The sequence below is a fragment of the Heptranchias perlo genome, chromosome 31 (assembly GCF_035084215.1).
Source record: "Heptranchias perlo isolate sHepPer1 chromosome 31, sHepPer1.hap1, whole genome shotgun sequence".
NCBI classification, from domain to species: Eukaryota; Metazoa; Chordata; class Chondrichthyes; order Hexanchiformes; family Hexanchidae; genus Heptranchias; species Heptranchias perlo.
The window spans coordinates 30,137,237-30,149,513 of record NC_090355.1 but is presented as its reverse complement, the minus strand read 5'-3'; the positions used below and the strand labels follow the sequence as shown (position 1 = coordinate 30,149,513).

At 43.7% G+C, this 12,277-nt stretch overlaps 1 protein-coding gene across 1 annotated transcript in view; it reads right to left on the bottom strand.

Annotated features, from left to right (window-relative positions):
* The window catches only part of LOC137300648 (dynamin-1), a 185,596-nt gene that overhangs the window by 94,726 nt on the left and 78,593 nt on the right, over window positions 1-12,277 (bottom strand). The window contains exon 10 of the mRNA XM_067969871.1: window positions 7,087-7,225. Within this exon, the coding sequence (XP_067825972.1) occupies window positions 7,087-7,225 (139 nt within the window). The remainder of the gene's footprint in view (window positions 1-7,086; window positions 7,226-12,277) is intronic.

The window sequence follows — 12,277 nt, the reverse complement described above, 5'->3', positions numbered from 1 at the left end:
ACGTCAACAGCAAAGTCAAGAGCGTGTAACATCTGGCCTGGTCCGTGAGCTGTAAATCTGTGGGATCACACAGATATCAGTGTGGTGTCCTGTTTACACTTTGGTTTACTTATTGTGACAGTGTTTTCTTTAAAAAAGTTGGGGGGGGGGGGGGGTGGTAGTGGGGAAGGAAGAGGGGCGATTCCCCATTTCCCATTGTTCTCCAGCAGTGGATGAATGCAGCCCCTCCAGTCACATGACACAGTGCTTAAGGACAAGAGAGATGGATGGAGAACGAGAAAATTCAAAATGGAAAAATGCAGAGGGGATAAGGCAGCATTAGAGTAGAGATGAAGAGAACGCGTGAAGGAAAATGAACAAATGAGGGGAACATAGGAACAGGAGCAGGCCATTCAGCCCCTCGAGCCTGTTCCGCCATTCAATTAGATCATGGATGATCTGTACCTTAACTCCATCTACCCGCCCTGGGACCGCAACCCAAGGAAAAAAGAGCAAACAGAAAATAATAAAAATGATGCAGATCTCAAGGGATTTTTACTTGCCGGAGATTAGGGCAAGTGAGACCTGGAATATGAATTTTGACTTCTAAAAAAAAACACAAATTAAAATTTCCAGACTGACATCAGCACAAGACAACCCCTCCAAAAAACATAGAAAACTGATATGTTTATTCCAAAACACGGCCAGCAGACTGCAAGGCAGACATGGTCAAACATGTTGTCTTTGCAAGATACTTAGTTGTGCATGCCTCGATTATAAAATTCTCATCCTTGTGTACAAATCCCACCATGGCCTCTTCCCTCCCTATCTCTGTAACCTCCTCCAGCCCTTCAGCCCTCAGAGATCTCTGCGCTCCTCCAATTCTGGCCTCTTGCACATCCCGATTTGCATCGCTCCACCATTGACAGCCGTGCCTTTAGCTACCAAGGCCTTAAGTTCTGGGATTCCCCCCATAACCCTCTCCGCCTCTCTACCTCTATCTATCTCCTCCTTTAAGCTGCTCCTTAAAACCTATCTCTTTGACCAAGCTTTTGGTCACCTGTCCTAATATCTTCTTATGTGGTTGGGTGTCCATTTTTGTTTGATAACATTCCCATGAAGTGCCTGGGGATGTTTTACTATGTTAAAGGTGCCAAACAAATGCAAGTTGTTGTTGTTGTCTTTGTTGCACATAGAGCCTTTAAATGAATGTGCCCAACAATTTGAATATAGTGGAGTTGCCGGGAGCAACGGATCTGGGGGCCTATATTAGTTAGCAGTCCAAAGCAGTCACATTTCTGTGGTGCGTGACTCTAAGCAGTTAACAAAGACCACAGGCTAACTAAGTTACATAGAATTTACAGCACAGAAACAGGCCATTCTGCCCAACAGGTCCATGCCAGTGTTTATGCTCCACATGAGCCTCCTCCCACCCCTCTTCATCTAACCCTATCAGCATATCCTTCTATTCCTTTCTCCCTCATGTACTTATCTAGCTTTCTCTTAAATGCATCTATGCTATTCACTTCGCCCACAGCATTTGGTAAGTGAGTTCCACATTCTAACCACTCTCTGGATAAAGAAGTTTCTCCTGAATTCCTTGTTGGATTTGTTAGTGACTATCTTATATTTATGGCCCCTAGTTTTGGACTCCCCAAGTGGAAACATCTTCTCCATGTTTACCCTATCGAACCCCTTCATAATTTTAAAGACCTTTATCAGGTCACCTCGCAGGCTTCTCTTTCTTAGAAGAAAAGAGCCCCAGCCTATCCTGTTAATTATTGCTGCCCTTGCAAAATATGAGTTCCCAATATGAACCAAACAGTCTGGGAAAGGCACCGTGTGGAATCAAAGTTTTCTCCCATAGGATTGCAAGGAAAATTGGAAGTTGACTTAACCTGGCCTACTCTCTCAAGCATCATAGCGGCCAGGCATAAAAGTAGAATAGTTAAAAGACCTTGGAACAAGCTGTATCTCTTCCTTCGAAATGATGTGGTGCACAAAGATGTGAAGGACGGGAAGTGTGGAAAAAAAATGGTCTCCAACAACGTGACTAAATTTTAACACCTCTTCGGAAGTGAAGGGCATGAGGTATCAAAGTGCTCGCATTTTTATAAGTTCCACAAGTTTGCCCTCATGAAGTAGGGCTACAGCCCTGAACCAAAGACTTAGTTTTAAACATTGGTTCGAGTACAAAGGTAACAATCAGCAGGGAAAAAATGGGAAGGTGGGACTGGGCAATAATGTACTGGAAAAAACACTGTTTACTTCTATAAAAGTTCTGAAATTAAAGGGGTCCAGATTGACCCAGCGTCTGTCTACTGAACTACAGCTTACTCACATATCCCAAATAAAGAACTCCAGGTCCAATCCAACAGCTGACATTCTTTTGAGTAGCAAACTGAAATTTGAAGCTCGCGTTCAACAGGAAATCTTAGTCAGCATTGCCTTCGAATGAAAAAGGCACCAGTTTAATTTTGAGTTAAATAAATTAATGGAGCAAAGGCGGGGTTCAAAGAAAGGGTTTGACCTTTTACCTTTTCGGTACACTTTCTGATGGTGCCAGTGAGTTCGTTCACCACCATATCTACGCACTTCAAACTTGGCTCCTTCAGCTTTTGGATTTGCTTTTTCACTATAGCCTCAAAAGCAAGGTCAGGAGTGAAGAGCCCAGTTCTGCATTGCATCGTGGGAGGAGAATGACAAGAAGGAGGGCGAGGGAAGAAGGTGGGGAGCAGCAAGGTGTGGGAATGAAAACATGGGGGAGGACATAAAGCAAAAGGAAGAGTAAGACCACGGTTACCTATAATGGCTTTCAAACTGGGATTGGGAGGGGGTGGAGGGAGAGGGCGGGAGCACAAGTTCCAGCTGACAAACAAGTACTCAAAACATCCAAATATTGATTGCATAACAAAATTGGAGTCTTTAAACTGTCACCGGGCACCAAAAAGCTTTTGGTGCTAAATTAAGAATTAAAAGCCACGTTAAAGGAATTGTTGACTCACCCGTACCCAAGGAATCCACTGAGTTCATGCCAAAACCGAGAGGCATGTTTGTCAATACGGTGTAATATAATTCATTTTGGCCAATGGTGATTGGACAGAGCAGCTCGGGATCCAATTGGTAAATTTGGCTGCAAGTTGACATGACCAATCTCAACCTCAGTGTTAATATTAACAAACACCATTAGGATGCCTGCACTTGCACTAACAGCAGTCAACACCACAGCTATGTTATACTGCTCGCGTTAAATCCTGTACAACACCATCTGCGAGAAAGGCAGTGGTACTAACGGTGTTCATTTTGCCTTCTTCACTTGTCCTCTGCTTTATGTCAGAAAAACAACTTTCCTTTGATAACGCAAACAGGATTCTCCCACCTGGAATGTGCTTCTGGCAGGTCAGTGAGACTCCTGTGCCATCGTCGGGCTAATTATGATAGCACGGAAATGTTCTATTTTGTTAGCTCTTTGCTTTGGAGCTCGCTCCCTAAACCTCTCCGCCTCTCTCTCCTCCTTTAAGACACTCGTTAAAACCTACCCCTTTGACCAAGTCTGTCCTAATGTCTCCTTATGTGGCTCAGTATCAAATTTTGTTGGATAAAACTCCTGTGAATCAGCCTTGGGACATTTTAGTACATTAAATGCACCATAGAAATGCAAGTTGTTAGAATCATAGAATGATTGGCCTCCTTCTGTGCACTTTAATGCCTATTGTGCCTGAGCCAGCTCTTTGAAAGAGCTATCCAATTAGTCCCACTCCCCTGCTCTTTCCCCATAGCCCTGTACATTTTTCCCTTTCAAGTATTTATCCAATTCCCTTTTGAAAGTTACTATTGAATCTGCTTCCACCACCCTTTCAGACAGTGCATTCCAGATCATAACAACTCGCTGCGTAAAATTTTTTTTCCTCGTGTCGCCTCTGGTTCTTTGGCCAATTACCTTAAATCTGTGTCCTCTGGTTACTGACCCTTCTGCCACTGGAAACAGTTTCTCCTTATTTACTCTATCAAAACCCTTGTGACTATAGAGGAAAGGAGCAGCAATACAGACATTGTGTAAAAGGGTGAATGTCTGCTAATCCTGACCTGTGACTGCAAAAATCTAGGAGAGTTTCCTTGTACATCTCTCATGGAGTGTAAAAGATCACATTCTGCCCCTCCCCATATTCAATGTGCCAAAGTTACATTTCTCATGTGCTGTCTACACAACTTGTGACTCATTTAGGGATTGCTTTCATGCAGTTTGCTCTTACACACTAAGCGACTGACTGAGAATGCCCAAACTCATGTCATTTTAAGACCTATACGAAAGGTCTTCATACATTTGCTTGGTTTTGGGGTTTCACCGTATATCTTGCAACAGTTAACGTGGCAGAGAGAGCATCCATTCTAGGTTAAATGGCCCCAGCTCGTTGGGTCTAACAATTAAATATATAAATCTGAACTATCCATTCAGGGTGCTGCAATGCTTTGGAGTTTGTCCGTTCAGTGTCATGAAGTGGTGGGATACAGGTTAGATTCCATATGCCACTAAGAGAAAGGCTGAGCAAAAGCATCCTCACATGCAAGGGGGGAAAATTGGATGGAATCTCCTCCGTAAGCTACCTTCATAGACCTCTTAGCAGCCAATTCAGGGAAGCATTGTTGGAGGTGTATAAGCAGTCAATCTCCACTCTCTATAATATCCAAGTTCATCTTTAGCATCTGTAACTCACATCTGGACAGCAGGCAAGAAAAGCCTTTCCGTCTGATAGATGGACTTCCTCCCATCTCTAATCTCTAGCCTCTCTCTCTCTCTCTTTCTCTCTCGCAGTCTTTCCTGTTTTGGTTTTATTGATGCTCTGATGAACTTCTGTCTCCCGTTTCTCCAAGCTCCAAAAACTGGACCCTCCTTCTCTCTGCATCCTCACTAACTTGAAATAATACCTTAGTACACCGACTCGTACTCTAATTCATTGTTTCCCATGAATTCCAAACTGCGAAACTCCTTACTCCTCAGGCTTTCCCTTCCACCTACAATCTACAAGCTTTGAGAGTCCAAGCTTGGCATCTCAACAATCAATTCTTGCCCAACCTCAACCTCTCCCATCTCCCATCTCTTTTCAAAAGTTAATTTGCACTATGGTCCTTGGCTCTTCACTTAAGTTTCTCAACAAACAATGAAAAGTTGTACTTGATCCAGCAAAAAAAAATTGAGCTGGCTTATAAATTATCCAGCTGTCCCGTCATTCTGCCAGGTTAAATTGTTATAAGGTATAGAGATGAACGACCATAGTATAACTACTAGACTATCAATCAGACCTTTTATTTTTAAGTTAAATTAGTTTTAAAAGTCAACCTACACTCCGCTAAACATTTAGTTGCGACACTTTTTCAGGCATAACTTGTCAACAATTAGAAGTTAATACTTATCTAAAAAAGGGGCAGATTTTGACCTCAGTTGTTATGTGCATTACAGGAATACCTGTACTCTACTCAAACAGAGCCATGGGGAAGCACATACACATATTGGTGAGGCTGTGGCACCACGGAGCTCACCGCAAATGCATTCCAGGTGGTGCTGAAGGCCGTGGGAATGTCCACCTGCGTTACCAAAGCCAACTCACCGTACAGATAAAGAGCCGCCACGCAAACCAGCACAAAGTTCTCCAATAGTTGGGGATAAAGTAGATCAGTGGACTGTTAAACACTTGTTTGTCAGGTGCCTGCGCCCATCCCCCATAATGAATTCCAGGAAATCACCATGTTTACAGGTGCCATTTTAAACCCAAAAGTTAGCATCAGCTGAAAACGAGGGTCAAACGAAGGACTCGTGAAACAGTTTTTGACTCAATAACTTTTACAGATGCCATCCATCTGCTTTCGGATCAGGCGGTCTGATTTTGAGTCTGGAAATCTGAAAAAAGAAAACCCAAGGCTGATTCCTTCTCTTCCCCTTCCCCCAAGAGAAGTCCCATTTCTTCCCCCCACCCCGCCCCCCACTTGCTTTTGTGCCTCATGATGTGCACAGGATTAGGTTCTAAACGTTTTCAAAACAAAGCAATATATCAGAACTCAAGCCATGATTCCACACCCTATCCTGTTCCCCTGTCCAATTTTGGACCTTCCAAAGTTAGCAGTGGTATTTAATTTTCCAATTTGAGGCCCACTTTAGGCATCTCCCTTCCCCACTTCATTCCTATTTCATACTGTTATCACAAAGTGGAAGATAGGCCATGTTATTTCCAGCTGGCACTTTGGGGTGTAAACAGCTGTTCAGAGGCGTTTGGACTTAGAGTGCTAAGTAACGTGGCTAACTGGTCTTGTTTGGGAAAAAAATAATCAAGACAATGTAAACTTGACCTAATGAGTAAAGAAACTCCAAACTTTGTATGAATACCTTGGTTTATAGTTCGCAATTACGTGCAACCCCATGTTCAAATCCTCCACGGCCTCGCCCCTCCCCATCCCTGTAACCTCCTCCAGACCTACAACCCTCCGAGATCTCTGCATTCCTCCAATTCTGGCCTCTTGCACATCCCCGATTTCCTTCGTCCCACCATTGGCGGCTGTGCCTTCAGCTGTCTAGGCCCTAAGCTCAGGAATTCCCTCCTTAAACCTCTGCACCTCTCTCTCATCCTTTAAGATGCTCCTTAAAACCTGCCTCTGTCACTTGTCCTAACGACTCCTTCTTTGGCTCTGTGTCAATTTTTGTCTGATTACGCTCCTGTGAAGCGCCTTGGGACGTTTTACAAGGTAAAAGGCGCTATATAAATGCAAGTTGTTGTATAATTAGCAGATAAAGGGACTTGTTAGGAAAACATTGTGTGCATACAATAATATCATTCACTGTCATTTTCAGCATTTCTTTAAGCAATCAATATTAACCTAATCCTTTATGTTAAAAATTCTGCATGAAGGTTAATATTTCATCTGGAAACAGAGATGAATATTAATTAAGGTGGCTGTGTTGTGTGTGATCATGCGTGATAAATATTAACTAGCATCTGCAGCCAGGTTACTGTAGGTTGCTAAGCCCAAACATCCAAAGCCCATTCTGAGGAGAACTTTCTGAAGATCCAAGTGCAGGCAGCAAGTTTTCAGGACTCCCGTGCGGTAGTGAATTACCTTCTTGGTACACTGCCTAACCGTACTGATTAACTCATTGATAACCATGTCCACACATTTGACGCACGGCTCTTTGATCTTCAAGATCTGCTTTTTCACAATCGTTTCAAATGCCATGTCAGGAGTGAAAAGACCCGTTCTATCAAAGTGGGGAAAGACGTCAAAGTATTGAACATCAATCATTTTTTTTCAAACACAAAAAAAAAATACAACCTTAGAAAATAAAGAGACCAATTTGGACAACAGAATTCTCAAGAGCTTAGCTAACCCCTTTGAGTCTCTCTTATTTCTCGGGACATTCGTGGGCTCATCGAGGTGAGGGATTATAAGTGTCGGGGAATGGAACACTTTGATGGAACTGGTGTCGGCATCAAGTACCTTTCAGGTAGGTACGGCATGAGTTAGGTACAGAGTTGAATGCTCTCTAATCCACCAAGCAATGCAGTTTAGCCTTAGCCTCAGAACAACGCCCCCTGCTCCCACTAGATTTCCATTTCCCTTGACAGCTGTCCTCGCACTGAGATAGTCAATTCACGCTCGTTTTTTTGTAAAAAGCAGTCGGCTCACATCCACCAGGAATTGGGTTGAATCTGTCCCAAACCCGTGTCACGTAAGAACCCTTGCAGCCAGCAAGAGAGAGGGAGCCTTCATCCCATCAGTCTGGGCTGGATTGAAACCCAGCCCTTAAGAAGTAAAAGGCCAATGTGCTCACCTATCCGCGAAATATTTTATTAAACTAACAAAAAAAAATGACTAAGTAAATTTCTTTATAAAACTGAAAATTAGAATCTTATTCACAGGAATAAATAAAATATTGTCTTGTATCAGGTGAACATCTTCTTAGGAATTGAAGGTTTGAATCTGAACATCCAGTCAGGCCCAAAGCAAACAATTGTAATAACAAGAGATTTGTGACAACAGTGCAGTACATCAAGCCCCAGTGTTCAGGGAGATAGCCTCGCCTGTAATAATTTAGCAGAACCAGTGATATGCTAGTCTGTAAGCACTAGTTAGAGCCATGTTAATGAAGAGTTCGTAATAAGGACGTTTAAATTTATTATTATGTGTTGGTATCGAAATGCTATTGGAGGACTCAATGGGTAAACAGATTTTTATATAAATCTCCTCCAATTTCTGTACCAGAAGCGATGTCATTTAAAATGGCGGTGGCTGTACTTTGCAACACTTTGATATAAAACATTAATATTTTATTTCACTTCCTTCACCCCCCCCCCTCCCTCCGCCCACCAGAAAAAAAGTGGCTCTTGGCTCCACACAAACCTCCTTCAATGGAGAAGGCAAGACAGGATAAATAGCAGATCACCTCTTCTGCCAATGGGAAGTGTGCTTGTAGCGAGGGAGGAAAGCCGCACTGGTCCCTCTGCCCTTCGAGGTACGATATTAATAGAATACAGCAAACAGATTCCTCTCCTTCTCCCCCTCCTACCGCCTCCTCTAATGGAAGCCCTCCCAAACCATGGCAGGCAGACTAGGGTGACAGGACCATTACTGATAGGGCACAGTGCTAGACACACTTGAGAATTTCTTCAACTGTGGCAACCGTGGGTGATTTTCCTCTCTGGGAATGGAGATCAGCAGGGACCTCCCTGATCTGCAGGACTCAGTAACACACTGAGCAGCAACTTCCATTTACACATTGAAGCTCGGAGCTAATGCACTGACATGAAAACTCGCAGTAATCACACTACAGCTACTTGGGTTTAGCAAACTCTACTGTGGCTGTTTTCCACATCAGCAGAAGGACTGATAATTTCACATTCCTGGCTTGCAAGCCAGAACACATGGTTACAGCCATCCAATGAGATGTCCATACTCCTGTTCATGTGAGTTAGGGTTGCCAACTCCAGTTGGGCGTATTCCTGGAGGTTTCATCACATGACCTCCTGCCTCCAACTGCCCCGCCCCCACCACTGGTTGGCCAACACGTCCATCCTCGGGACGCACCGCCTTCCCACGGCCAATTGGAAAGCGAAATGAATCTTATTAACCAATTGGATGATTCTTGACGGTCAGTCAAACAGCCTCTTTCGCACCTCCAATATTTTTATAACCAATAAACAGAAGTGTTCAAAGAAAAGTTGGCTCTCTTGCTGGCTGTGGACACTAAAAGATGGTGTCCCCCGTGAGACTGTCACCATGGAAACAGCCTCACCTACTCCAGGCTGCTCCACATCGACATTATTCCATCTCAAGTCACCACCAAAATTTTCAACAGAAGGAAGGCCTTTAAAAAAATCACTAAAATGACACATTAGAGTGACAGAAGTTTTTCCACCAGCTCTCATCTCCCTGTAGTAATGCCACAGACTTCCCACAGTGAAACCGCTGGAGGACTGATGGTAGATTTACAGGGTGAAAATTATTTAAGGGCAGTAGCAGATCGCTTCTCTTCACTTTACGTCTTGGGGATAAAGGTTTGCAAAGTGTCAATTCTTCCCTTCGCGAACAGGACTCCTCACCACATATCCAACAATGGGTTTTCAGAGCGAAAAGGTTCTCCAACTGTCGTGATCTCTAAAGTGCCCGTCTGAACTGCAGTAAACTTCAAAAACAAAAAAAAGGAACTCAAGGGTTATAATAGGGGAATATTTCCAACTCTCAGTGTGGAGGAGTATTCTTTTATCTGGACTGAACCCTCCTTTACATATACGTTTACTGGCTAGCAATGTTCACGGACAAAATGAAAAATCTTTCCTGACTGTGTCAGAGTTTATGGAAAACACAACACACCAACAAAATGTTCATTCTTTTTAAGGGAAGTACAAAAGATTGTGCTGAAGGTTGATGTGTTAAGCAAGTTTGTAGCCACCTATTTTTCTCCTTGATGGGCATACCCCTGTGCAGATGAGAAGACGACAGCCAGGCAGCCTGCTCCCAGGTCACCAACAGCTGTCTGACCTGGCTACCACGATGCACACAGCAGGAAAAAACTCTTGGATTAATCCCGCCGCCTCCAATCAAAATTAGCAGCCCAGCTAATATCGGGAAGTCTGCAACTGGGGGAAACCACATTGTGGTGATGTACACAGAGAGAGAGAGAGAGAGAGAAAAGAGAGAGAAGAGAGAAGAGAGAGAGAAGAGAGAGAGAGAGAGAGAGAAGACAGGGAAAGAGAGAGAGAGAGAAGAGAGAGAGAGAAGAGAAGAGAAGAGAGAGAGAGAGAGAAGAGAGGGAAAAAGAGAGAGAGAGAGAGAGAGAGAGAAGAGAAGAGAGAAGAGAGAGAGGAGAGAGAGAGAGAGAGGAGAGAGAAGACAAGGAAAGAGAGAAGAAAAAAAGACAGCGACAGAGAGAAACAGAGACAGAGAGACAAAGACAGATGGAGAGAGAGAAAAGAGGAAAAAAGGGAAAGAGGCAGGTGCTAAATCCGATGCTGAATGTTTTCTTGTAAGCCTGTCCAGTCGTGTACCAGATATACTGGGAGCCTCCTCGGATTTGGGGAGTGGAAGCAGCTCGCCATGAAACTCTTCAGGTTCTTTGCACTCTTTGCCATTGGAGGAGGCATTTAAAAATGTCACGAAAGCAGCCATTTAATGAGTACAGTAAATACTTCAGGACCAACCTGAAGTTCTTCATCTTTGTCACCAAGCCGCCGATACAGGCAGCTCGGTGACAAAGATGAAGAACTTCACACTTCAGCTCCTCAAAAAATGAGCTCAAAAAAAGAAAGCGACCTTCATTTTTGAAGAAGATTATTAATGGACCTGAGCACGGCTTCTAGCAACGGACGGGTGTGGTGCAGAATCTAATGAATCTGAATTTCAGATCAGCTCCGAAATGGCTGCTTGCTGAGGCACTTTCCACACTGTGCAATATCAAAATGTAGAAAAAAAGGGGAATGTGGCCACGGGAACCTCTCTTTTTAAAAAGAGGGAGCCTTACGCACTGAGCTACCCTTTTCATCGAGGGAGCTCGCCCCACCTTTGAGGGATGGAGCCTCCACATCACGCCCCTCTCATTATATATCAAACGTATATATTAAATCTGCTATGTAGGTCACACACTCCTTATTTGGGCATCACCTTTCTGTCGCGCCTCTATGTTGCGCCTCAAAGGTTTTCCAATTATAAAGCTCCCTGTCACGCAGTCACGCCTGCACTTCATACCTTTCCCACTAGATGGAGCTTCATAAGCTCCAGTGGCTGCAGATCCCCATCTATACCAACAGCATCACTTGTGCACTGGGGGAAATTTGCTTTGTCCTGACGGGAGATTCAAATAATTATGGACTTCTCACTGGGAAATGGAGCATTCTCCTATTTAGGCCCATATCAAGCACTCCCAGGTCAGGTATAGCAGAGTTTCCTCTACTTTGCCCTGCCGAGCAACTCATAATGCACCTACCTGATGTTTACAGTTGGCCTCTTGTGCCAAATCAGGTTGTGTCTTGCACCTAGGAACTGGATCAGGACTGGTCCCAAGCTCATTTAATATTGGATCCGTAGTCCCAATGGACTTTCATCCTGTCAGTCCGGGCTGAATTGATCAGAGGCCATAGAGATGGATAGGTCAGAATGTCTTGCCCACTACACCACCCAGTCCTCTTCCTCCTCCTCCCCCTTCACATCACTCTTTATTAGTTACGGTGCTGAAAGGATCAGTTCTAATTATTCAGTCCAGACATAAAGCTGTAAAGCCAACAGGCTCATTCAATCCAGAGTCACTGAGGAGAGGAAATAGGGTTTCACATTATTTTACTTTGGCTCCAATGAGACGTTCTACTGGAGAGGACAGATATCGTCGTCCAAAAGGACCTTCTACTAGGAACATAGGAACAGGAGGAGGACATTCAGCCTCTCAAGCCTGTTCCACCATTCAATTAGGTCACGGCAAATCTGTATCTTAAATCCGTTTACCTGCCTTCGTTCCATAACCCTTAATACCCTTGCCTAACAAAAATCTATCAATCTCAGCTTTGAAATGTCCAATTGACCCCCAGCCTACAAACCAGCACAGGAAAGCTTCAGTACTAGTTATCAAATTTTACTCTTTAGCAGATTCACTAATCCGCACATACTTCATTTTAAGATATATTAGAAGCAATTGTCTTTAAAATAGGCCTGGTATAATTCAAAAGTTGAAAATTCAAATCTGTAAGTAACAGAGCAGAGCAGAGCAGGCTCTTTTAAAGTGTTTCAGTCCCCTTGAAAATTATTAGGTAATTTTTAAAAACAT